General features: G+C 38.2%; 1 protein-coding gene across 1 annotated transcript in view; it reads left to right on the forward strand.

The window, feature by feature from the left end:
- The window catches only part of FAXC (failed axon connections homolog, metaxin like GST domain containing), a 39,131-nt gene extending 13,706 nt beyond the window's left edge, over nucleotides 1–25,425 (forward strand). Inside the window, exons 4-7 of the mRNA XM_058174928.1 lie at nucleotides 2,865–3,082; nucleotides 6,536–6,652; nucleotides 14,408–15,161; nucleotides 25,123–25,425. Of these exons, the coding sequence (XP_058030911.1) occupies nucleotides 2,865–3,082; nucleotides 6,536–6,652; nucleotides 14,408–14,694 (622 nt within the window). The 3' untranslated portion in view covers nucleotides 14,695–15,161; nucleotides 25,123–25,425. The remainder of the gene's footprint in view (nucleotides 1–2,864; nucleotides 3,083–6,535; nucleotides 6,653–14,407; nucleotides 15,162–25,122) is intronic.
- The last annotated feature ends 1,947 nt before the right edge of the window (nucleotides 25,426–27,372 follow it).

The raw sequence follows: 27,372 nt of genomic DNA on the forward strand, positions 1-27,372 counted from the left end.
ATGACCAGTTTGCCAAACTGCTCAGAAAGTTAACAACTCCCGAAGTGGTGCGAACTGGCTGAATCCCACCACTGCATAGAGGGATTTTGTGTTCCTAAAAATGCTTTGTCTTCTGTGGAGTTAATTTTCCTTCCCACCAAAGTGTTTCCCAAAATAGGCTAATGCGTCAATTAGTTGATGGGGTAGAAGGAGGAGATGAATACATAAAACACTGGTTGGCTTCCATAATATATAGTCCAGGATTTGAGACAGTGGATGCATATTTGTCTTTAACAAAACTAGCAGATGCAAGTTGAAGAACATAATTCTAGTTGTACTTTTCAAAATATGCCCGCAGGCAAGCAACAGAGTCTTTCTCTTGGTTTGTTTGAAAGGATGGCTTTTTGGCAAAAGCATTTGGAGCAGTCTTAGAATCATTTTCTAAGATCCTGAAGGCTCTCATGCCGCATTCACATAAAGTGAATAAGGAGGGAAAAAGATAAATGAGTCAAATAGTGGATAGGGCAGAAAACGAGAAGGAACCAAAATACCTACATACAAATGCAATTGTTCTTGGTAACTTTAAGGAAAACACATCAGCGCAGGTCAAATGTAAAATATTGTTACATCTTCGGTACCTTTCTTAAGCCTTCCTGCTCAGCAGCAGAGGCTCAGGCCACCGGAGTAAAAGACAAACTCCCTTGTTATCCGCTTTGTACGTGCCTCTATTGATGTGTGTTTTTTTTCTTCCATTTGAATGAGATGCTTCTCTTTGTAAATAATTTAAGATGCAGATCCACAAAATCTGCAGCAAAGCATCTGCTCTTTCTCCTGGTGTTTTTCTCTCTTCTCTCCAAGCTCTCAGCAGCTCTAATTTGTATGGCTCAGTGTGCTCTGGATGAACCCCACCCCCATCCCTAACTCTAACGCTTCACAAAATAACTGAACTTGGGTCATTTTGAAGCTATTCCCGAATGATTTCCGCCAGCACTAATGAAACTATTGAGCTGTCAATATCAATCTTTTCAAAAGAATTCCCAAAATCGCCTGGTGGGAGTGCTTGATAGCTGTATTTGGTGTTAGCAGGTAGTCCTTGACTTATAGAAATTTGTTTAGTGCTCATTTAATGGCACTGAAAAGGGTTTACTTGTGATTGTTTTTCACATTTACGACTGTTGCAACATCCCCATGGTCATATGATCAGAACTGGGATGCTTGGTAACTGGTTCATATTTGTGACCGTTGTACTGTCCTGGGGCCTGTGATCACCTTTTATGACCTGATCAGCAAAGCCAATGGGGAAGCCATATTGATTTGACATCTGTGTGACTAACTTAACACCTGCAGTGGGTCACTGAACAAGTGTGGCAAGAAAGATCGCAAAATGGAGCAAAACTTACTTAATGAATCTCTTGTTTAGCAACAAAAATGTTGGCCTCAATTGTTGTCATAAGTCGAGGACTACCAGTATTTAGGTTACTCAAAGCATATGTTGTGAGAAAGGCCTATCATCAGCCATAATGGTCACCTGATATTCTGCATTCCCTTGTGTTCGTTCCCAGCCAAGTTCTCTAATATCAGCTGAGGTGATTTAACTTGATTCAGAAGTTGTGAGCAATGGGAGAGATAGTAGATAAGCTCTGTCAGGATGTGACCTGACCTGATCCCACTTAGAAAATAATCTGGGCTTTATAAATATTTCATCCCGCATATTGCTGGGAAACTACTGAGCCTATTTTCATGGCAGTCTCTCCCTCTCCTTTTGAAGCTAGGGTTTATTCTGCTTTCCAAATAATCATGTGACATATTCAGGAGAGGGTTGTGTGAGGTTACTGCTGTGAAGGAGAATTCACAATCACACGCAACATAATTTTCACACTCGAATATTTGTGCCATCTGTTATTATCAGTCTGCATTGACAATTGCTTTGCTTCACAACTTTTTCCTCGTCATTCATTTGCAGTTGCTGACATTGGAAGAGCAAAAAGGGATCAACTCACTTTTACAATAGAGGTTGTACTTTCATCAGTTTTCCATAGCTAGAATATTTGTTTTTATGTCAAGCAGCTTCATCCTGCTCTTCCACCAAAGATCACCTGGCAGGCTCACCAACAATAATAAACACGAGATACTTGATGTCTGCAAGCCAGCAATCTAAACAATATGATTTTTAAAAATGAAAAAAAAAATAGGGATTGAGAGGAAAGAGAAAAGGAATATATGAAACAGGAGCATCAATCCTTAAAGTTGAAAGAGAATGTGAGGTGTGGAGTAACACTAGATGGCTCCAAAAAACTGACCAATGGCAAAAATTGTAATGTGGGCATATAAAATCCTTTCAGGAAAATTACAACCATGAATTCTCCAACCTGCACTCTTCCAGTTGTTTTGAATCCCACCTTTGCAAATGTTCACCTTTTTAGCTGTGGTTTATAGAGAAGTCGAAGTATCAATAGGACATTAGTTTGGCGGAAGCTGCAGTAGACAGTTGAACCGTTTCAACTTCTGCATGAAAATCCTTTAGACAAACCGCAGTCTTTTAAGAAAATGTTGAAAATTTTATTAAAGCGAATAATTTAGTAAATCATTTAATCACCCAGTTCTCCCCCTCCCTTTTTTGAAAGTGCAATCAACAGTAAGACGTTGTAGTCCATTCTTTCCTAACCTGGTATTTTCCATAAGAGCTTGATTGCTAAAGTTTGTTTCTGGACACAAAGATAGGTTGGTGCTGCCCGATAGTCGGTGCTTCTTCTTTGAAGTACTTTTTCCATCTAGTACAATAAAGGTCAATGGTGGGGAAGCTACTGCCTTCTCATATTCTGTATTTTTTTACTGCAGTTATAGCACTGCTGGAAATCAATGTTGTGGTTGTCTTCAATGTTTAGGACCTTAGCCTATTGCCAATGGGTGGACAATCTCCATGAGACCCAGAAGATGCTTTCTTTTGGTGGGCCCTTTAGTGACCTACTGAAGTGGATTCTCTGCCACATAACCAAAGGAATTGTGAAGCGGGAAATGTACGGACACGGCATTGGCCGCTTCTCTGAGGAAGACATATACAAGCTGATGGAGAAAGATATGCGCTCGTTGGCCAGTCTTCTGGGTAATGAATAGTACATTTCATTAAGTTCTCTAGGCACAATCGTTCTTCCTTTGCAATTTCTGGTATTTGGTTAAACTTCAGATTATTACTTTTAGCTAGTCATGCGACTGTCATGAACTTTCTGAATTTACATGGGCCTGCATGACTAATGACCCATTCAGTTAAACTGATATGAAGTACAGAGAATCTTTGACTTATTGTTACCACAAAAAAGGTGGTAGAATCCAATAGGCTACATGACTGACCCATTTTACAACTTTACAGAGACATAAGACCATAATGGGGCAGGCTCCATTAAGGGTCTATATTGAGGACTACGTATGTTATAGTACAACTTTTCCTGTTCCACTGTGAACAGTCCTATAGAATAAAGCTTCTATTAAGTCAATATTTCTCTGTTATACTAGCTTGGTTAAACGTTTTGGAGTTAATGGGCCACAAACTGTGCAGGCTAGATGCTATTTGTCAGCTTGGTACTGGAATTGACAAGTCATTCAATAGTAATAATTACTTATGATTTATTTGATAATTAAGGATCAGTTTGACTTACCTATCCAAATAGTTTGGAAGTATTATTCTTTGTGCAGTTCCTTGTGTAGCTTATAGTACTGCAATTCATTGGAATGGAATGAGTTGAAATGTATATATTCATTGAAACTTGAAACTTCTAACTTAGAATGAAGAGTTGGCCCAAGTCAGAAGCTGTCAAATTTCTTTCCAGAAACCTCTTAATTTCTTGAGAGGATGTGAAGGCTCCTGGCTTATCATTATGGCCTATGTTCAGCAATACTCTAAAGCAGTTTCAGCAGTAGGATTTAATATGAGATATTATAAGAAGCATTCATTTTATTTAATAGTACAATATCTGGAAAGATTTGCATCTGTCATTTGTACTTCTATAACTGTCTGGTTTGGTACAGCAACCGATGGATAATTAAGACTTCAGAAAAAAATGATTGCAACCAGCCTGCCTTCCATAGAAGAACTGTACATTGCACAGGTCAGAAGGAGGGCTAAAAAAATATTTGCAGACTCCTCAAATCCTGGACATAAACTGTTTCAATTCCTCCCCTTGAGATAGTGCTATAGAGCATTGCATACCAAAACAAAACACAGGGGCAATTTTTTCCTTTGGGCCATCACTCTTCTGAACACCTAATTCATACAGTGCTATTTAACGTCTATGTATATCTTACTCATGTAGTACAGCTATAGTATTATTATTTATGCTTATTATCTTCTTTACTACCCTCACATATTGGTATTATGATGATGATTATTATCATTATTCTGTTGCTTTGCATATACACTGAGAGCTTCTGTACCAGAGATAAATTTGTTGTGTGTGTAATCATACTTGGCCAAATAAAGTATTCAATCCAATCCAATCCAATCCAATCCAATCCAATCCAATCCAATCCAATCCAATCCAATCCAATCCAATCCAGCGTTGCCTGTTAAATCTGAATCACATCTGTGCAAAGTAACTTTCTGATGAAAGAGACAGCAAATTAGAGGTTACTGGAGGCCTGAATCAGAATTCTAAGATTCAGATTGTTTTCCGGAAAGTATAATGAGTTATTATAAAACTCTCCTGTCATTAAAAATAAAAGCCTCTTTGAGTCACCTAAATGTTCCATGCCTATTGAAGCCCTACTGGAGGAACTTCATGGCTGAGTTGTGTCACACGAGTTGTTCCTTGAAGATACATTTCTCCATTTCTATTAGTGAGGTTGCCGAATTCAGTTCTGTTCCAACAATTGCAGAGGGATTGCTCTTCCCATTTATAGACTCAGTCTGTTTGGCGTGATATCATTCCTGCTGCAAAAAGTGCACAAGGAATTTCTTTGGGCAGGAAATTCATAGTGAGATTTTGAATTGCCCAAAAATCTCATGCTGCATAAGTTCTTACCGTTGTTGGGACTGTGAGGAAATGTTATGTTCCTAGGATTAGCCATCGTCACCTGCATTTTGCCTAGTCACCTGGAAAGACTATTGCTTACCGTCTAAAAAAATGTTGTTTGAAAATTATGATTTTTGCCATAAGTAAAAGTCAACTGCATTTGGGGAAACAAATTGCCAAGCTCCCTGATCTTCGGACCTTTTGACGCGAGCTGAAAACATTTTTGTTTCACCGTGCAGGACTGGCCTAGTGGGGTTTTAATAAGGGGTTTTATTGGTTTTAAGTTCTTCAACCAACTCTAAATTTTCCTTTTAAACTGATCTTAAAAATTGTACTAACTGTCTTTACTTTGGCTGTAAACCGCCCCGAGTCCTTTGGGAGAAGGGCGGTATAGAAATTGAAGCAATAAATAAATAAATAAATAAGCAGAGGAAAATCAGGAAGTCCACGCAGTTTAAAATGAATATAAAGGTTTATTGCAGGCTCATGCTTTGTACAAGAATATGAACTACTAACTGTCAAAGCAAAGTGGCAGTAGATAGGAGTCAAGAATTCAAGGGGGGCTGGATTTAGATCTCTTATGGGCATGAAGAGACTTGAGACTGATGATATGTTTGATCCCTCCCTCGGGTTCAGCCTAGTCATCTCCTACACAAGCCTTACAAATGCAACAATGCATATGCAATGGAGTTTGTGTATATGTGTGTTTTTATGTATGTATGTATGTATGTATGTATGTATGTATGTATGTATGTATGTATATATATATATATATATATATATATATATATATATATATACACATATACATATACATATATATATGTATATATATATATATATATATATACACACGTTTTCTGAGGTTTTCGCAGGTGTTTGTATGTAGGTCTTTGGTTATTCAGGTTTTCTCCCGCGTAAAATTGGAAGTGTCTTGGCGACGTTTCGACGAAGTCTCATTCATCATCATCAGGCTTCAGCTTCGTGCTTCTGGGAGCAATTGCTCTCAGAAGCACGGTTGAAGCCTGAAGATGCCGAATGAGACTTCGTCAAACGCCGCCAAGACACTTCCATATATATATATATATATATATTTGTTTTCTGATATATATATATATATATATATATATACACATACATACATACATACATACATACATACATACATACATACATACATACATAATAGTAAATTTGGCTGTGGAAAAAAACTGTGTCAATACAAATCTGTAAAATTCTTAAGAGCAACAGGCTTCAGATATAGCCAAACATATACTGAATGTTCCATACTCTTTAAAAAAAAAAAAAAAGGTTAATTAATGAAACATCCATGAAGGACTAGAGGTCACAACAACTTGTTCCATTTTACAGAATCATTGTATGTATCAGTGCAAACCGTCATGTGGTGACTGCTACGTTTATTTTTTTGACGGCGTTAGCAAGCATGAAGCAATATGAGACTGAAACATAGGCCATGCATTAAGAAAGACAAGCGAAATAAAATATCACAACCCACTTAAATGTTTGTTGACATCTGTTTATTTTTCTAGGTGATAAAAAGTACATCATGGGACCCAGACTTTCTACTTTAGATGCTACGGTGTTTGGTCATCTGGCTCAAGCAATGTGGACGTTGCCTGGAACTAGACCGGAGCGCCTCATTAAAGGTATGAATGCTTTAAATCCAGCAACAATAGTGATAAGAAAAAACATCAACACAGCTCCTGTTTTGGGTTAGCTTCAAGCCTTAGTCATGCACTAACCAAAAATGTGTGAATAAGGAGATTGGAGTCCACGCTCATCCTTCCTATCCAGCATCTGCTTTTTGAGAAAGGTCCAAAATGAGAGCCCTTTGGAAAGGATTTGCCAACAGATTGGAAGTCCTGAGCAATAAATTGTGTGGGCAAAGTGATGCAATTCATATGTTAAATCTTTTTTTTTTTTATTAAAGAGTTTTATATAAAAAATTTTTAAATACATCCCACTCCCCTCTCCCCCCTTCACCCCCCCTCCCCCGGACTTCCCAGAGCAAAATACAGGGTATAAAATCTAAAAACCATAAGCTAGAATACACTATTTATCCATAAATTCCCATCCCTCCCCTATAACCTCAATTCTCCTTCTCCATAATAAAGAAAAAAAAAGGAAATGTTCATTCATAAGATATTTGATATTTCTTCATCCAATAATTGTTCTAATTGTAGTCAGTCTATCTTCTTCATTCCAGTATATTTTCTTGTGAGTATTCATTCAGGTACACTGAAATTTCCGCCACTTCCAAGAGTTCAGTACTTTTAACCAGTGATGAGATTCAAGTAATTTAACAACCGGTTCTCTGCCCTAATGATTTATTCCAACAACCAGTTTGCCAAACTGGCCAGAAAGTTAACAACCGGTTGTCCCGAAGTGGTGCGAACTGGCTGAATCCCACCACTGCTTTTAATATCCATACCCAATAACATCAATTACTAAATAAACATTATCTTCTTCTAATTTTTTTATATAATCAACCAAACTTTAACATTTATAAAATTTTCTCTCTTAACTTTTTAACTTATATAAAATTTAACTTTTAACCCAATTTTTTCCTCCCCCATATTTCCATATCAATAAATTACCAAATATTTTATAACCATTTTCTCATACATGCCTTAACCAATTCCATTTCTTTCTTTTTTTTAATTTTTTCCCAACGCTTTATATGACCCAACATCAATTTTTGTCTAACATAACTAAATCCACCATATATAATAAAATAACATCAATATAATCTATCTCCCACATTTAAGTTACAGATTAAGACCTATACACCTCTCATATGTTAAATCTGATCATGGAACCAGGGAAGTAGATCAGATCTGATGAACACTAGGAAGGAAGGAAGGAAGGAAGGAAGGAAGGAAGGAAGGAAGGAAGGAAGGAAGGAAGGAAGGAAGGAAGGAAGGAAGGAAGGAAGGAAGGAAGGAAGGAAGGAAGGAAGCATGGCCATATTTTTTCAGCATTGGATGTTTTCCATATCTCAGTTCATTTGTCATGAGAGAAACAAAGGATCCCTCTATGTAGGTGCCGCTTCTAAATCTAACAACTTATATCAGTCATTGAAAACTCTGCTGCATCTCTTCAACATGCTTTCAAACTTATAATGAGAGCATAAGAATGTTTTTTAAAAAAATGAAACCTGGGATTTTCAGGGAGCGATTGGGAAACTCTGCTGCTCTTCAGGAAGAGCTGCCCTAAAATGACATCTGAAAATGTTGACCAAAGTAATGATGTAGGAATCCGAAAGACAGAAAATAGGTGAGTGGTATATCAAACATTGGGAGAAGGGAAGAGTTTTCTCATTCTTGTTTTTGGAAACATTTCCATTGATTGTGCCAACTGGATGATGAGTTCTGATTTTCTGCATCCTATGGCCAGATGTCCTTGATCATTCCAGAATATGTACTGGTATGTATGTATACCCATGCATATATACATACATGCACAAGCACAGAAATACTCGGCCAGCATGGAAATAAAAAGATATCAAACAGAGGTGTGTATAAGGCAGGTTGTATAATATATTACAGTTTTTAGTACAGTAAATACCACTTTCTAGTAGCATGGAGTAATTTGAGCTCTCGGAGAAAGTAACAGGTGCTCCAACTTCTAGCTGCAGTTACGAAAGTTAAAATGGAAGCTTCCTTCTCTGTAACTAGGAATAAAGTGAATTGCTACAAGCAAAATAGTAAGATAATTAAAAGTTTTATTTGCTCTACTAAGCTCAGTACCTATTAGTTCTTTGGCAAAATATCTTGAGTTTTTATTATTAAGCAGCTAGTTTGAGCTAATGGTTTAAGGCACCAGGCTAGAAACCAGGAGAATGTGAGTTCTAGTCATACCTTAGGCATAACACACAGTTGTGTGACTTTGGGCCAATCACTCTCTCTCAGCCCAACATGCCTCATAGGGTTACTGGTGTGTGGAAAAATTGGAGGAGGAAGAAGTATTAGTGCAGTGATGGCTAACCTTTTTGCCGTCGTGTGCCAAAAGCGGGGGGAACATGCTGTGTGTGTGTGTATCATGCGTGCATGCCCACACTCATAATCCAATATGCCCCACGCACGACACCCCCCCCCCCGTGCTCCCCTCGCTTTTGGCACATGATGGCACAGTAGGCCCCTTTTTTGCCTTCGCCAAGCTCCAGAGGTTTTCTTGGAGCCTGGGGAGGGCGAAAATGGCCTTCCCCACCACCCCGGAGGCCCTCCGGAGGCCGGAAATGGCCCGTTTCCCGCCTTCCAATAGGACTGGAAGTCCCGTTTTTCATCCTTCCCAAGCTCTAGAAGCTTTCTAGGAGCCTGGGGAGGGAGCAAACGGCCTTCCCCACCCCACCCTCCAGAGGCCAGAAACAGCTTGTTTTCCAACTTCCGGTGGGCCCAGAAGGCTGAAAATCAGCTGGCCGGGACGTGCTTGCACACTGGAGCTGAGCTAGGGCAACACACGTGCCATAGGTTCACCATCACAGTATTAGTGTGTTTGCTGCCCTGAATTATTTATAAAAATAATAAAGGCAGAATGAAAATATAAAATAAAATGCTATCATTTTCTATTTTCCTACTTCCTTTCATCCCGAAACACCAATCTGCCTATAACTTTCAAAGGGACAATTTGCATTTGTTCTGAATACAATGTCTGTGGAACAGAAGCCTAACTTAAGCTTCTAAACTTAGTAGATGCTCCGTTTCTACTAAAATGGAAGTTGCCTTTGCATTGCAGTGACAGAGATCTGGATTCAGTGCAACTAAAGTTTACCAGCCAAAGATATAAAGGTGTTGTGAGATTAAGAGACAAATTTAATGGTTTAGCTGCTAAAGTACAGTGCCTCTCAGTACCTAAGAATAGATTTAGAAACTAGCTTTTTGGTGATAATGCTATAATTTAAATAATTGTCAGTGATAGCTGACAGCTTCTTCAGAGTTTAAAGCTGTTTCAAGAGGAAGGATATTTCGCCATCATTTTAACTAGATTATTTTAGATAATATCCTGATTGCTTTAGCTAGCATAGTGCTTTGTTGATTAAGAAAATAAGTATTCAGAATTCCTCATATGCGAGTAACATCTACTAATACAGTAAAAAGATGCAAAGGTTATGAACTGTGGGTATAATGGATCGTATAGTGTTACTTTGCAAATAAATTCAGTGGAATTTCATGCTGTCTCCAAGGTTTTTGCTTTAACAGCCTTCTAGAGTGCCATAGACAATTTAAACCACTTTCTTCAGATTGATATTGGAATCCAAGTTCCTGTTTATCTGATCAACGCTAATGGAGATTCCTGGGACTTGTAATTCAACAAATCTAAAGGCAACAGTGTTGTATAAAGTTAATTTATTAAAAAAATGTTAGGGTGAACCTCACAAATAATGCATGGAAGGCAATATGACAAGGCTTCTCATTAACCTGTCCCATGGGCCAGGAATTCACTGGTTAATGGGATGGAATGTTGCACAAGGACTATTTGTTCAAGGAAGAGTGAAATAATATGGAGAACAAGCACCATCGCTGCTTTTGATATAGTTCTGATGTTGCAATTCATTGTGTGTTCAAGTCATTTATTTATTCTGAAAGCATATACCCCATTTTTTTCTATTAAAAATTGACAGCTGCCTTTGATAATCCTAGCAACAAATGTTGGCAATAAATGGTGCACAGGCTGCACATTAAATGCGCATTACTATTGCTCTAAAGCAGGGGTGTCAAACTTGCAATGACATGTTGTTGTCATGTGACATATCACAACTTTTTCTCCCTTCGCTAAACTTTTTTTTTTTTAATTTACATTTATATCCCGCCCTTCTCCAAAGACTCAGGGCGGCTTACAGTGTATAAGGCAATAGTCTCATTCTATTTGTATATTTACAAAGTCAACTTATTGCCCCCCACAACAATCTGGCTCCTCATTTTACCTACCTTATAAAGGATGGAAGGCTGAGTCAACCTCGGGCCGGGCCTGAACCTGCAGTAATTGCAGGCTGCTATGTTCTAATAACAGGCTTCTTACAGCCTGAGCTATTATGGCCCCTCTGGGGGGTGGGCGTGGCCAGCAGGTGATGCAGGTGATGCAGGTGATGCATCTGGCCTGCGGGTCGGGAGTTTGACACCCCTGCTCTAAAGTGAAACTGAGTCTTACAGTATGGGCAAATATAACAACTCTTGAAGACTCTACATCATGGGCATCCACTCTTTACCCTATTCTCCCAAAAGTTGAATATGTTTGTGATTTATATGTTCATTTTCTTTTTATATGTGTGCAGGTTATTTTTAGCAACAGGACCGCAGCATCACCTTTTTACATCAATATTACAATTCTATTTGAATTGAATCGAATTGTTAAATAATTTGTCATTAAAAGGCCTATGTTCTAGAATAAGAACATGGAAGTCATAAATAACTCGCCCCTATACTGTGGAAACCAACTGGCCTGGTGTCAGACTTCCATGAAGGTTTTGGATAAGATCCAGAACCTTTCTGTAAGTGAGCTGCTACTGAGAACAGTTGTTTACTTTATCTTGGAAAGAACTTTCTATAAAGAGTGGAAAAAGAAACCTGATATGGTTAAAGAACTGCAATTATTTATAGCAGTTCCTGTGATCTAGGAGACTGAGTAGTAAGTCTACCAAGATAAATAAGTCTGATCTTGGGGACATTGGTATATTAGGTCCTCTCTTCTTTTTCACTGGTAAATCTGGCATCTAGATATTTTGCCGCTAAAAACTATAATGATTGAAATCTGAGAAAGCTATCCAGATCCAAACATAACCCATAATACCAGTCTTGGACTGGATAAAGGAAAACAATTATAATATTTAATAAGGTGAGGCAAATGGTTACTTTATGCCATTGTGAAGAGAAAGAGAAATATAAAACAAATACATAAATAAAAGCCTTTTTCCCCAGTTTCTTTTACCTTTTAGCACTTGATATGGCTTGCTGCCTATCAGTAACTTTTGTTCTCTTGTAAAGATTAGATGTCTCCACAAAAAGTTATGTCCTACCTAGAGTGACACAGAAAAGAGTTCCTCAGGCTGACCTGAGGAACAACAACATGGAAGAAGGATCCTTTGGCTTTCTCTGGGGATTTTGTCACCACTTCCCAATGTCGGCCTGACTCTGGAATTTTCCGCTAGTCTCTCATCCAAACACTTAGCAAAACTTCAAATCACCCAAGGGCAGCTAGTTGTTGGAAAAGAGATTAATTTATGAGCTAAACCCTCCTTGGCACCAAAGAGGAGGAAAATCCTCGCCCAGAAGGCAAGAGAAAAGAAAATTTGATGCCTTGTTTAATTCTACTCATAACAACCCCCCCTTCACTGGTCAACTTCACTGTGTTAATGACTCCCATTGTTCTATACAAAAATACAAGACTTTGTATGGGCACGTATAATGAAATATGAACTCATTTGTACAGAATAAAGTAGGTTAAGAGAAAAGATAAATGTATTAGAAAGATACACATCCTTGAACAATATTTGCATTAGACAAGTGTATATAGAATTGCAATTGTTTATTGTTGTAATGACATATACTATGGGGATTTTTGTTGTATTTTTTTCACTTTTTGCTAGAGCACTTTTTGTGTGTTCTCCCCCCCCCCTTTCTTTTTAATAATGGATGCATCACTATCACTATCATTTTTATATTTTGCTCTTTTGCTGCTTCTTTTTGTTATTATGGTAATTAGAAAACAATAGAAAATACATAAATAAACAAGTGAACTTCATAGTATCCCCCCCTCCAAGTCCCAATATATCAAGAGACTAAATCACAAGCACTAGAGCAGGGGTCTCCAACCTTGGCAACTTTAAGCCTGGTGAACTTCAACTTCCAGAATTCCCCAGCCAGCAAAGCTGGCTGGGGAATTCTGGGAGTTGAAGTTCACCAGGCTTAAAGTTGCCAAGGTTGGAGACCCCTGCACTAGAGGATTGTGCAGAATCCTCATACTCCATTCCCCACCCTCCACTCTTGAAGATGGTCTTTACCTTATTGGATTAGCTTGCAGGACTATCATAATCTCTCACTCACCATCCTGCTTTTTGCAACAAGAATATTACACTGATAGATTTTCTCCACAGGCATTGGAATAGAACCCTTTGCATGTTTAGAAATTCAGGGGGAAAAAATCACTGGCTTTTTTTTTAAAGGTTCAAGCTTCTGTCTTTGACTTGATTAGACACATTACTGAGATATCACAGCAACACCAAGCTGTGGATCTCTGAATTGTTTTGCAGGAAAAAGCAATTTCTTCCCACCGGGAAGATTAAAACCCTTCTTTTAGACTAGCTCTGTGTGAATCATTGCTAGGACTCTTCACTCAGGAGCTAAAGACATTGAAAAGCTTCCAAACCCATCAGAAAATTGATTATATGTTTTCTTTTATATTTCTACAGGCTAGCTCTTTTTAAAAATGAAAAGAGGGACATTTGGGATTTATGGCTTATTAGGAGTGGGAGGGAAGTACCGATTGCCCATGGCTCTCCATCATAGATGCTGCTACAGGTCCCCCACCCCCCACCCCAGGCAGATCAAATCATTATGCATAAAACTAAAGCTGTAATTTTGGGGCCATACCAGTAAGACAGTTCATACTGTGACAAGCAATGCACAAATGATGTTCATATGCAAAGCATCCTGCTGTTTTGAGAGAAATTTCTACAGCTATTACTTTTTTCTCCTCTGCTTTCTTTCTATGTCCTTCTCTCATGTTCTTAGACATTCTGGAGAAGAATGGACAATGGAATCTCTCTCTCTCCCTCCCTCCTTCCCTCCCTCCCTCCCTCCCTCCCCATCCTTCCCTCTCTCTCTCTCTCTCTCTCTCTCTCTCTCTCTCTCTCTCTGGAATTTTTAAACAATGCTGCCATCTGGTGGTTCAAATATATCACCAACATATTCTCTTATACGTCTCCATTCTTTTTGAGAATGTAAAATACAGGTAGGCCTCAATTTACGACCACAATTGAGCCCAAAATTTATGCTGCTAAGTGAGACATTTGCTGAGGGAGTTTTGCATCATTTTACGACTTGTCTTACCACAGTTGTTAAGTGAACCGCTGCAGTTGTTAAGTTAGTAGCACAGTTGTTAAGGGAATCTGATTTTCCCATTGGCTTTGCTCGTCAGAAGGTCGCCAAAGGGGATCACTTGATCCTGGGACATTGTAATCGCCATAAATATGAACCAGTTGTCAAGCATCCGAATGTAAATCACACGACCATGGGGATGCCGCAACGGTCATAAGTGTAAAAAATGGTCATAAGTCACTTTTTCAGTGCCGTCGTAATGTCGAATGGCCACTAAACCAACCATTGTAAGTCTGTACATTGCCTGTGTTCTAGTTTGAAGATTCACAGTGTGGTAACCATATTCTCCGTCCCCCTTTTTCCCCCCAGGAGAATTAATTAACCTGGCTATGTACTGTGAGAGAATAAGAAGGAAATTCTGGCCGGAGTGGCATCACGATGAAGACAACACGCTGTACGAATCAGAAGAAAGCAGCGAAGCGAGCAAAAGTCACCCACTGCTGGACTTCAGTTTTTATTCAAGGACAGAAACATTTGATGACGAAGGACCTGAAAACAGTTTTTCCCGAACGCCTGATACTGATTACACAGGGCACTCCCTCTTTGATTCTGACGTGGATATGGATGACTGCACAGATCACGAACCCTGCAAATGACGTATCTAAAATACCCTCCGCCATTTTATGTCAGAAGCATCAGTACTTCTTGGGACTCAGGCAAACTGACTCAGGTTTCAAAGAGCCCCTTGTTGGTTGGGAAGAGACCGTTACGTGCAACGCTATCTTCATCTGTTCTTTGGACCATTTCACCTTTTTTCCATCTTAGGAAAGAGCCCTCATGGATCCTAGGCAAACCGGTTTTAATAACGGTCACTATGGAATTGAAAAGATGACAAGAAGGTAATGGGAGTGGGAACGAGGATTCATGTTAAAAAAATAAATAAATACGCAGAACTTCCCAGAATGACGGAGGGAAGCCAAGGGTCAAGAAAATCTCATTTGGATGTTCTAACCTCCTCCTCAGTGGACTTCCTGTCCCCCAGGATACGTTGTGGTGAAATCAGCATAATGAGGAATGGGAAACGTCTTTCCACTTAGGGTGCGCTGGGTAATCCCTTGCACAGGTGATAAAACAGGTTCTTCGAATACATGGTCTCGAGGAAATGTTTTGCAAAAGAAAAAAAGTAACGTATGTTTTTACATTGAAATCAATCATTTATTGGTCCTCTCTGATCAAAACTACTTTTTTTTATTTTTAAATGTATTTTGATAGCCTTGCATTTTTCAAAGGAGAAAATGCATCCTTCTTGGTTTGTTCCTTTGTATCAATTCTGCTGCGGTAATTATTCAGACTACAATATAATAATTATACCAAAAATCTTGCAAGGTCAAGTTATAGGAGGGTGAAGAATTGGTTGGGCATATTGAAGCAGGCTTGATTCTCGTTGGCCACCAGAACGCAGAAGCAGACAGTCTTTATCCAAGAGCAGTTGCCAACTTTTACTTTCTTTCATTGAGATGTATTCATTTAGTTCTGCCTTGGATTTATGCCCTGCCTTTCCACTTACACATGGATTCTCTTACTTAGTAAGATCTTGCAATAGACTGCATCTTCCCACTGATAGCATTGCAGCCCACGAATGTCTTTCCATACAACACCTATTGATTATAATCATAGCAAGATTTTTGTTCGGGGCCAATCACTTGGACAATCAGGTTTGGCTAGATGCATATTGTAAACATTTCTGTATATCGGGGTATAGTAGTATAACAATTGTATATGTAAAATACAGGTAGTTCTCGACTTGCTACAGTTCGTTTAGTGACCCTTCAGAGTTACACGACGATGTTGAAAAAAGTGGCTTACGACTGTTTTTTGCACTTATGATTGTTGCAGCATCCCCATGGTCTTGTGATCGAAATTCAGATGTTTGGCAACTGACTCAGGTTTATGATGCTTGCAGTGTCCTGTGGCCATGCGATCAGCTTTTGCAACCTTCTGACGAGCAAATTCAACGGGGAAGTCAGATTCAACTAAGAGCCATGTTACTAACTTAACGGCTGCAACTGAGTCACTTAAAACATGTGGCAAGAAAGGTCGTAAAAAGGGCAAAATTCACTTCATAAACATCTCACTTAGTAACAGAAGTTTTGGGGTCAATTGTGGTCGTAAGTTGAAAACTACCTGTATTTTGTTTTTAGTTCTTTTGTCCACCGTGTAGGCAACTTTCTAAAACATTTTCAAAAACTATCAATGTTACTATATAACTATGCAGGGTTTAATTTTGGGAAGAGGAAATGCTGCTAGGAACTAGAACTTCTGCTCCTTGGGTCGATATCTGGTAGGTATGTTTACAGTTATTTAAGGGAAATGATAGATGTTTTACTGTAGGATCCTATTTATTATGCCTCTCATTGCAAAACACATGCCTGTGTTTTGTGGAGATGGATTCTGGACTTTATTTGATTATATTGATATTGATATTGATATTCCTACTCTATTTTTTGAATCCAAAACAGTTTTCAAGAGGCTTTAGTATCTTTTAAGCTTTAATATCTGTTAAGATTCCCCCTCCCCTCATTTTTCCTAAAATGAACTTCTGCCTTTCATCAGACATAGATGCTGTCGCTTTTTTCCCTTCCACTTTTAGTGGCTTTTGTTTGTTATGTCACCTATGTACCTGTTGCATGCAGTCCTGAGATCAGTGCTTATTTATTTTTTTATCAGTATGTATAACCCATCCTAATAGATTCTGGATGTGGTGCAACAAAATCAAGAGCAAAAGAGAAATGCAAAAATAAAAGCTCAGTTGTTAAAAAAAAAACCTGTTAAAATAATATCATTCAAAATCAACAATAACCATCATAGTTGCCCTTAGACTAGTCTGATCAACTGGCTCAGTGCATGCTGCAATTAAACTATTTTAGCCTGTTTACTAAATGCCAGAAGGTTCGGGGCCATCCATTCTTTGGGTGGAAGGAGGTTTCTGGTGTAGCTCTGGAGGAGGGGATCTAAATCAGATCCACTCAAGGTGATTGGATAGCATAGACAGGTTCAATTCTAATTTAAGCATCGGCTTCAAAAGCCCAGAGTTCAAAAGTGAAGAACTTTTCAGGGAACATCATTTTGAAGTGAGCTTGAAACCCTTCTGGCAACCTGTGTAGTGACTTCCCATCAGGAGTCCAGCTGCTGCATTTTATACCAGCTGTAACTAACGTAGAAAACATAGAGCATGACTCTATGGTAAGGATTATTATGATCCTCCTACCATCATGTGGTGATCAAGGCATGGATTACCATTACCAGGCATCTTGGCCCAAGTAATGTCACAACAGGCTTGTCCAGATGGAGCTGAGCTAAGATTACTTTGACCACAGTTATTTGCTATGTAAACAGAAGTGAAGAGTCTAAGTGAAACCCCCATCCAGATCCTCACAGTCTCCAGGGTCTAGTTCAAGACTTTTAGGGCTTGGGCTAGGGTGACAATGTCTACTGATGACGCATCACACCCCAATGCTGATTGACCTCCTCTTTTGTTTTCACCACATCAGGAGATGTTAAAGAAAATGGGGAAGGTCATGGAGTCCTGAAGAACCTTTATTGGAGTTCCTGGAGCTTGAGTGCAGGCTCTGACTTCTGAAAATGCCCATTGATGTGGGAGCAGAACCACCATAAAATAGTGCCCCTAATTCCTGCAAGTGGTCCGGAAGAATAGTATGGTCGATGGTACTGAATACCATTGATGAGTCTAATAGGCACAAGAGGGACACACTTCCACCGTTTAGTTGCAAAGAAAAGTAATTGACAAAGCATGCAATGCCATTTCTGTTTCATTAAACCATTGGTTCAATCCACTGAATAATCCACATCTTCTTCACGGTATAGGATATGAATAATAGCTGATCTTAGAAATCTATAGAAATGTGGTTGCTTCTGTTAGATTTCAAAATTTGGAATAATAATAACATGCGCCTATCTCAGAATCTTGAGAAGCACTCGGGTGGATAACAATGCCAAATCCAGTATAAACTTCTGGCTGACTGTGTGACCAACCCTATAAGAGTGCAGCATTCTGGAATTTTCAGTGAAGTTAACAAGACCTCTTTCTCTCTCACCTTCCTTCCCTCTTATGTTCTCTCTTTGCTGGTTTCACAAATACCCCAAAGAACTGGAAGGTTGACAGTTGTATTAAATCCCTTGTGCCTTGTCGATGGTCTTATTATTTGGAGATGGCTCCAATGGAAGCCTTAAGTTTTGTGAAGGAAGGAATCTTGTTTCCTTCCTTCCTCTGAAATACTGTTGCGTTGCAAGGGCCAGGTAGCCTTTGATATGCAGAGTAATATCTTTATTTTACAAATATCCTTCTCTTCAATAAAATGACACTATTTCCAGAAAGCCTTCCAATTCATGTAAGTATATCTGAATGAATATACAGATGACTAAATATAATACATGACACCGACCTAATCCAAATAAAATTCTACACCAAATGAAATCTGAGAGGCCCATTAGAAAAAAAAAATCCAATTTATTGAAAAGAGAGCAATAGCAATAGCACTTAGATTTATATATCGCTTCATAGTGCTTTTACAGCCCTCTCTAAGCGGTTTGCACAGTCAACATATCGCCCCCAACAATCTGGGTCCTCATTTTACCCACTTCAGAAGGATGGAAGGCTGAGTCAACCTTGAGCCTGGTGAGATTCGAACTGCTGAACTGCTGGCAGCCAGCAGTCAGCAGAAGTATCCTGCAGTACTACATTCTAATCACTGCACCACCATGGCAATGTGTTATATGATTTAGTTTCTAGCAGAAATTAAATCATATAACACATTGAGACAAAATGTCGTTTGTTTGACTTTGGCTTAGCATAGTACATGAATTCATTGGGTCGTAAACCTTGGTATACTGTAAAACTTAGATGCATGATTCTAGGTTCTATAATTCTCAGGTTTTAAAAAAACACATAGTTCTCAATGTACTACCATAATTGTGACCGGAATTATGGTGTTAAGCGAGGCAGTCATTAAATGAGTCACACTTGATTTTACAACCATTTTTGCCATGGTTGCTAAGTGAATCATGTGGTTAAGCGAATCCAGCTTCCCTCATTGACTTTGCTCATTGGAAGCTGGCTGGGAAGGTCACAAATGGGGGTCTGGGACAACTCACCATGGCCAATTCGCCGTGGGACAACTTGCTACGGGACAAGAGTTACACTAATATTGAAGAATTGTTGGAATAGAATCATTAAGTAAAGAATGCAAATGGAGGTACAAAATGAAATGTGAATGGCAAAAATTAAAATGTTTTTAAAATTATTTTAAATAATTCTGTTTAAATTGTTGAATTGTCCTGCAGCAAGCTGGCCCACAGTGAGTTGACCATGGCGAGTTTTCCAATTTTGCACAAATGGTGGCTACGAGATCCCAGGTTGCTGCAACCATTGTAAATACTTGCTGGTTGCCAAATGTCCAAATTTTGATCCCATGACTATGAGGATGGTGCAATGGATGTTAAGTGCCAAGGACTGTTCATAAGTGACTTTCTTCAGTGCTGTTGGAACTTTGAATGTTCTTTAAGTAAATGGTCATAAGTCAAGGACTACTGTAATCAAGACAAGGCTTAGCACAGTTATGAACCCAGTTTTTAGAGTACCTGGACTGTGCATTACTCCACTTTTGTCAAATCAGGCAAAGGACCTCTGGACCAGATCTGAATATCTGAGAGAGGTTTAGCTTAGAGATAAAAGAGCTTGAATTATTCGACTGCTAAGCAATTTATTGCTTTGTATAAGACTATCAGTACTTGAAATTGTGTCTGATATAGCTATTTCAAATCTGATCATCTTTGCTTGTCAGCCATGGATCAGCTTGATCATCTGTATGATCATGGAACAGAATGCCATCTTCTGTTCCCACTAGTAAATTTATCACTTTGTTCCACTGACTTGTAAGATACGGAGTTTCTGAAAGCAAGCATAAGGCGATCCTTTCTTCTACTTTCCTGCCATCCAGCTGTGGTAAATTTGCTGCTATGCATTAGTTTAGCACACACTGGGTGCCTTCATTTAGACAATGGCATCTCTTGGGACCCTGAAGTGTGCCTTCTCTGTTGCCCTATAAAGTTCCCTCAAGATCCCACTCTGCTTTGGAAGGTCTTTTGAAGATTTGACTTTTTTTTTTAGGATGACTCTTAAAGCCTCTTTTGAGCCACATGGGCATATTTCTTGTTATCTGGTTTGCTATGTTTTGTTCCTTTTGTTTTTATTGTTATATTTGTTATTTTTCTATGTTTATCTCTGGTGAACTGCCCAGAGTCACTGGGAGTGAGGCAGTGAAGAAATAAAATTAATAACAACCAAAAAATTAGAGCATAGTAGAAAAGTCATTTGGGCCTAGAACAGGGGTGTCAAACTTGATTTCATTTTTTTTTTTTTTACATTTATACCCCGCCCTTCTCCGAAGACACAGGGCGGCTTACAATGTATAAGGCAATAGTCTCATTCTATTTGTATATTTTTGAGGGCTGTATATCATTGAGGGCTGCGTCAGGATTGTGTTTGACCTTGGGGCCGGGGGAGGGGCCGGGGGGCGTGGCCAGGGGGCATGGCCAGCTCAATGTCACTTGTGTTGGGGATGCCTGTGGAGGCCCAAGTGCTCTGCCAGTGAAAAAAGGTTCCCAAGCGGCCTCCTGCAACCCTCTGCCAACGTTTTCGCTGGCAGAGGCACCATGGGGCGGTCCTTTGCTGTTTCCAGGGCAGTCCCATGGGTCAGATCTAAGCACTCCCTGGGCTGGATCCGGCTCATGGGCCTTGAGTTTGACACCCCTGGCCTAGAAGATCCAAATCTACTAGCACTCCTGGTCTATCTTTAGGAAAAGGATCTAGAAGAAGCTGAATACCGTATCTCAGAACAGGACAATTAAAAATCTGGTGAAAGAGGTGCCCTTTTCACATTTTCTCAGTGCTGAGAGACAAATATAGCAAAGCAGAAATAAGCTTTCTTGTATATGCCAGAAACACAGGCTTCTGACAATTGGGGGCATCTTTAAAATATGGGTGACTATTGGATGGGGTATTTGAAATGTGATGTGGCAATGTACAATCGTTTCCTTTTCTTTTGCGTTGTGACAAGTAGGTATGAAGAAGAGGTTTTGCTGTTCATTTGCTATAGTTGTCTGTGTTCTGGAAGGGCTTCTCCTCCTGATCTTAACAATTGGAAGATTTATAAGGAGAGATGGGGTCGCTTATAGTCAGTCCCTAAGTTAAACTACTTAGGACTTTAAAGGTTATTTCCAATATATAAAGTTGTGCTTTGTAAGCAGTTGGCGACCACTTCAATTGTTTCAGTACAGGACCATTCATTCATTTCATATTTCAGTTTTGTAGATGTCAGCCCTCCTCTACAGACCGTAGATATTGGGCAGCGATCTGTCACATGGTCTCTGTATCTTATATCAATTAGCTGCATCTTTCAGATGCTTATCAAGGGTAGCCTCGTATAGAAGATAATGCGATAGTCAAGAGGGATATATCTGAAGACATGCTGGAGAACAGTGGCGAAATCCAAATTTTTTTACTACTGGTTCTCTGGGTGTGGCTTGGTGGATATGGTGTGGCTTGGTAGGTGTGACTTGGTGGGTGTGGTGGGGAAGGATACTGTAAAATCTCCATTCCCACCCCTCTCCAGTGTAAGGATACTGCAAAATCCCCATTTCCTCCCCACTCTGGGGCCAGCCAGAGATGGTATTTGCTGGTTGTCCGAACTACTCAAAATTTCCACTACCAGTTCTCCAGAACCTGTCGGAACCTGCTGGATTTCACCTCTGGTGGAGAACCATTATTGAATCTCAACAGCTCAGGAAAGGAAACAGCTGCTATACTAGACAATATTTTGCAAAATGTTGTCCCACCAGTCCTACTAGCAAATTTTACCACAGCTGATGATCAAGGATCACTCCCTTTCAGCAAACGTCTTTCAAGAAAGCTTCAAATGCATTCCGAACAGACAGAAATGCTGAGAATCTCAGAATTTCTGAGATAATTTCTTCACTGATTCCCATTTACATAATTGCTATAGACAAATAGTTGGGTTAATGATCTGCTCTTTAGATTTTCTGTGGGCTGAGTGAGTGTCATTTGCTTTATTGGATTCTTTTCCATCCTGAGGAAAAGAAAATGCAGGATAGCTGTATCAAAAATGTGTTTTAAAATATATAGTTACAAAAGAAGTTAAATTTGGGGAGGGGAATTAGTGCAGAAACATACATGAATATACACATATTTATATATGTATAAATATATACATGTTTTTATACAGGAACTGCAGAAAGACTGTGTAGCACCCAGACACACAGTGCAGATTATTTAAGTTCAAAGCATTGCCTTCTTTGCATACTATTAAAATTAATAAACAAATAGCATCATTTTCCTTCAAATACCTTCACATCTCTCTGTATAAATCAGGGGTCTCCAAACCTGGCAACCTTAAGACTTGTGGACTTCAACTCCCAGAACTCCCAGCAAAGCTGGCTGAGGAATTTTGGGAGTTGAAGTCCACAAGTCTTAAAGTTGCCAAGTTTGGAGACCCCTGGTATAAATAATGCCCCATTGTGCTAGTTTAAATTAGAACAATACCAGTGCATATATTTTATTGAGTTCTGTCACCTACTATACAGCTAGACATATGTATGTAGTGTGATCTAGTCTAGAGCAGGTGGTCCTAAGGCTTTTGGTGTTCGGCCCGTCCTGACTTCAACAGTTATTTTTCCTAGTCCCAGAGTCTGAAAAACTGAGTATTTAATTTGGATCTTGGTGCCTTTAAATCTCTTTATGGAGTAGTCGTCTTCTTTTTCCTCCTCTTTCTCCTTCTCTGATTTTTTTTTTTAAAATTGCCACAGAACTTTCTAGTCTTTAATATTTTTAGCTGCCAGCTTTTTTTTATTCCCCCCCCCCAATTTTTTTGGGGAAAATTTTGGAAAGCTCAAGTTATAATGAAACATTTTTTTTAAAAAAAGTTATTTTCCTCTATTATCCAAGTTGATAATTAAAATTTAAATATAATTACAACATGGAACCTGAAGGTACAATGTCAATATATTACTTAAATAACTATATTTATTCTAAAATACTGTTGGAGAATTATTTAAGAAATGTAGTTCTTAAAGAATGCTTCACATTTGATTATAAAGTCTTTTTAGAATCTGAACTTCCTTTAAGTTTTGGAGATGAATTGATCTGGTTAATAATTATCATTTGGATAAATTGGATTGGTTCACCCAGACCAAAAAAAATCTGTACCCTTCCCCCCAAATAATAAAGCAAAATAATTTAGTTTTTTTTAAAAATCTGAAAGTATTTTAAATATAGCCTAAGGAAAAATATTCCAAGTTAACTCATTGAGGAACTGGAAACAGCCCTTCTCATCTGACAATCCATTACTTGTTTATTGAATTTATACTCTACCTTTCTGTCAAAAGTGGTTCTCAAAGATGGAAGTCAAATCTAAGGGGAAAAAATCCAATATAATATCTGTCCAAGTAAATAATAATATTTTTTTAAGGAAAAATCAAAGGGACAAGGAAGTTTAATTAAGATAGTTTGTCAATAAATCCTATTATAACCATTCTTTTCTCTCTTTCAATTTTCTCCTTGTCATCCATAATCAATGATGGGGAAGTTGACTAGTTCCTTGTCTTGCTCACTACAAACCACTCAATATAATAATTTAATTTTGCACTGTAAACCCAATAATGGTTTCAGGTAAATTATGACCACTTCAATAGTACTTTTCCTTCACCAAAAAAATGCTAAAAAAGCAATTTTGGGTTTGCAAATCTAAGAGAGGGCATGTATCTTTACTAATATGTATTAACTTAAAGTTAGCAATAGCTTGGCAGATTTTTAAAAATATTTCCAGGGTTTCTGTTTGTTCTTGTTCTTGCTGCTGTCCAAGATTAAACCTCTTTGGATTTTCCATTTCACATCTAGAATATAATGGAATTTTGTATGGAGCTATGTTGATAACATACGGTAAATGCTCAATATTCATCACATTAGCTAGAAGCATTGTGTATTTTGCTTTTATGCCATTAACAACTACATATATCCTATTACCCAACAAGAATAAATGAATGAAAGAATGAATGAATGAAATTTCCTGGTGGAATGAATTTCAATAGGAAAGCATCACCTTAAATTGGTATTTTCTTTATACTATGTGAGTTAATGGAAGCCTCCTTGAAAATCTTTTGCATTTGCTCTATATATTTATATTTATTCTCATGAAATTATGTTCATAATGCCCGCCACTATACAGTTAAATATAAATTTAGCAAATGGAGATATATACAGATGAAAGTTCAGTTATACATATTTGATTGAGGTACGTTAACATGAAATATCTTTCCTTGGTATAAATGAAGACATCAACTGCCTGAGAAGCTGATGTCACCATATTGTGCTGCACAATATGTATAGTTAAAGCAAAGTTTGCTGCAAGTTATGTAAGGGAGCATTTCAAGGTCAAAAAATTAAATTAGTAATGTACCGTATGTGTAAATTCAGTTAAATGTATCCTTTCCAAATATCATAATTGCTGTTGTTTGTTTGCTAAATTTATATCTTGCCTTTCCTTCAGGACTTAAAGCAGTGTAAATGCAACTCTCTCTTCCCCTTTGCCATGTAATGTAGTGATTGTTGGGTTAAAAAAGAGACTAGCTAAAGTATCTGGTGAACTTCTATGCCAGCAGATAGAAGTTGTTCTCACTCTTCAAACAATTAACCGCTACATCACATTGTCTCCCATATAAAATGGATCTTACATCCACTTCAATAATGTTTTGATAAATTAGTGATAGAACATCCTTCATGTTCATTGGTTCAACCATTGAATGTAATGCCTGTATTACAAAATAACCAGGATTTTGACTGCTATGATTTTGGTGCTATTGCTTAAACCTCACTAAAGAATGCAGGAATTTATGCTGTTGCACTTTTCTTTTCTTTTTTTTTCCGGAGTGTTTTCTCTCATAACTCGTCTGAATTTATTGTCCCAATAACTTGTTCATGATTTCAATTTTAGGAACATTGAAAAATGACAGGGTCATTGTGATGGTGAAAAGAATGCGATGCACATAGCTGGTATGAAAATAGAAGCCAACATTGTTTTACTGAAACTATCAGCATTATGTGTAAAACTACCAATCACACATTGGTAGGCGACTAACCAATGCTGTGGATTGTTACATGAGGCGTTCATTATTCTAGCACTGTTATGACTACTAGTTTTTAAAGCCATGTTTAAACTTGTGCACTTGAGTGTAACATACTTTTAAATTGTGCACTCTGTTGATTAATGTGTGTGTGTACATACATATACATATATGTGGAATTCTGTATATTTGGCTTCAATGCATATGTAGTTGAAGTGTAAATTATAATGAATAGCTATCCAAAATGTTGTCATGTTTTTCTTCTTGTCTCAAGTATTGAGAAATAGAAAGTTGCACAATCTACAAATCTTAGATCTTTCTCTTTCCCTCTCCCCCCCATTTCTTTCTTTCTTTCTTTCTCTCTCTCTCTCTCTCTTTCTCCATCCATCCATCCATCCATCCATCCCTTACTCAGTACATTAATGTTTGCAAAGGAAGGAGTCAAAGACCAGGTTGTGAATGTTTTCACAAATGGCAGTGATGCTGAATATGGCTGGTCATAATACACAGATTTATTAGAAGACAAAGTGGTGAAGAAATTTGGCACTTCCTCAGAACTCTTTGATGATGGCCATGCCTTTAAAGGAAGTACCGGTATTATATACTTGGCAATAAAATTAATGCTGGGCTCTGATGCTTTTCTTTGCAGCATCCAAGCTTCTAATTATAAACTCATTTATATTTTTAATCAGTTGGGGCAGAGTTTGGCAGGGGCTAACTGAGGTGCCTATAGGAGGTAAATGCCTGTAGATGCCATACTGAGAACAACAGAAATATTGGAAGGGTCTGATCTCTCTTGCTAGATCTGTATTGTTTTCATACTGATAATATTTGAGTGTGGTGCCATATTTGGACTAGATGACCTACAAGGTCCCTTCCAACTCTGTTAATCTGTTTAATTTGGATGCAAGGACAGAATGGTCCTCAAGATGTGGTCACAGCACTTGTTTCCTTAACGCAATATTCTCCCCTAGGATTTCATGACTGCCTCCCACAGTTGTTGCAAGATCTTAGGAAAAATGTGTTTGATTTAAGGAACATATTCTCATCCCTACTCCGTGGACTTAAAATTACTTTTTGCTTTCAGGTACAAGTATTGCTGTGCCCTACTGCTGTCAACTCTCAGTGTCCTTGGTGCTTTTATTTTAATTTAATGTCATTTCCCAACATTGCCATGTCCTTGCCAACAAACTGGAAAGTGTCAGTTATTTTTGCCACAAAACATTTTCAGGAATTAAAAGGAACAATAAATATATTTTTCAAGATATATTTAATGCATAGGAAATCTAGATTATTTCTAGTTTTAAAAAAAAAGGAAATTGGTACCAAATAGTGTGACTTGTCTGTGGTGGCACTGTCATTTGTTATCAATTTGTATCCCATCTTCCACCCAGACCAGCAAGGATTCATATAAATCTGGATTGTGGATACTGGATACATATTATTTTGACAACAACATCTAAATATTTCTCTCTGGTTGCATATTTGTATCTCTCTCCTTCCTTCCTTCCTTCCTTCCTTCCTTCCTTCCTTCCTTCCTTCCTTCCTTCCTTCCTTCCTTCCTTCCTTCCTTCCTTCCTTCCTTCCTTCCTTCCTTCTTCTTCCACTAATGCACATATTATACATTTGCTAGAATTTCAGCATACACCATTTCAAGTTTAGAAAAATCTGTCTGCATAAAAACAGCAACATGGTTACAACCACTGCAATCATCTCAAAATTGGATAACTATATATATATATAAAAAGGCTGTCCAAGTATGTAATCTGAAGTTCCTTTGTTCTTAATGGTAAATTTGACTCTAATATGCAGAAAATAAAAACTAATCTGGCTCTTTTTAATTCTTTCCAACTCAGTCAAATATTGGAAAGAAATTGTAGGAAGTTTGATTGACTTTGATTGTATGAAATAGATTCCATCTATTTGTCTGCCTGTCTGTCACTCACTAGAATAACTTTGCAAAAAGTGAACTGAATAGCCACCAACTTTGATAAGGGGAGGAGAAGCTAATTGAAAAAAGATTAAAAAATTAATCCAAAAATGATCTGGATTTAACCTGGGGCTGTGCAGAAAAATATCCTAGGAAAAAAAGCCCAATTTACCTCTATGGAAGAAACAAT

The sequence above is a fragment of the Ahaetulla prasina genome, chromosome 1, assembly GCF_028640845.1.
Source record: "Ahaetulla prasina isolate Xishuangbanna chromosome 1, ASM2864084v1, whole genome shotgun sequence".
NCBI lineage: Eukaryota > Metazoa > Chordata > Lepidosauria > Squamata > Colubridae > Ahaetulla > Ahaetulla prasina.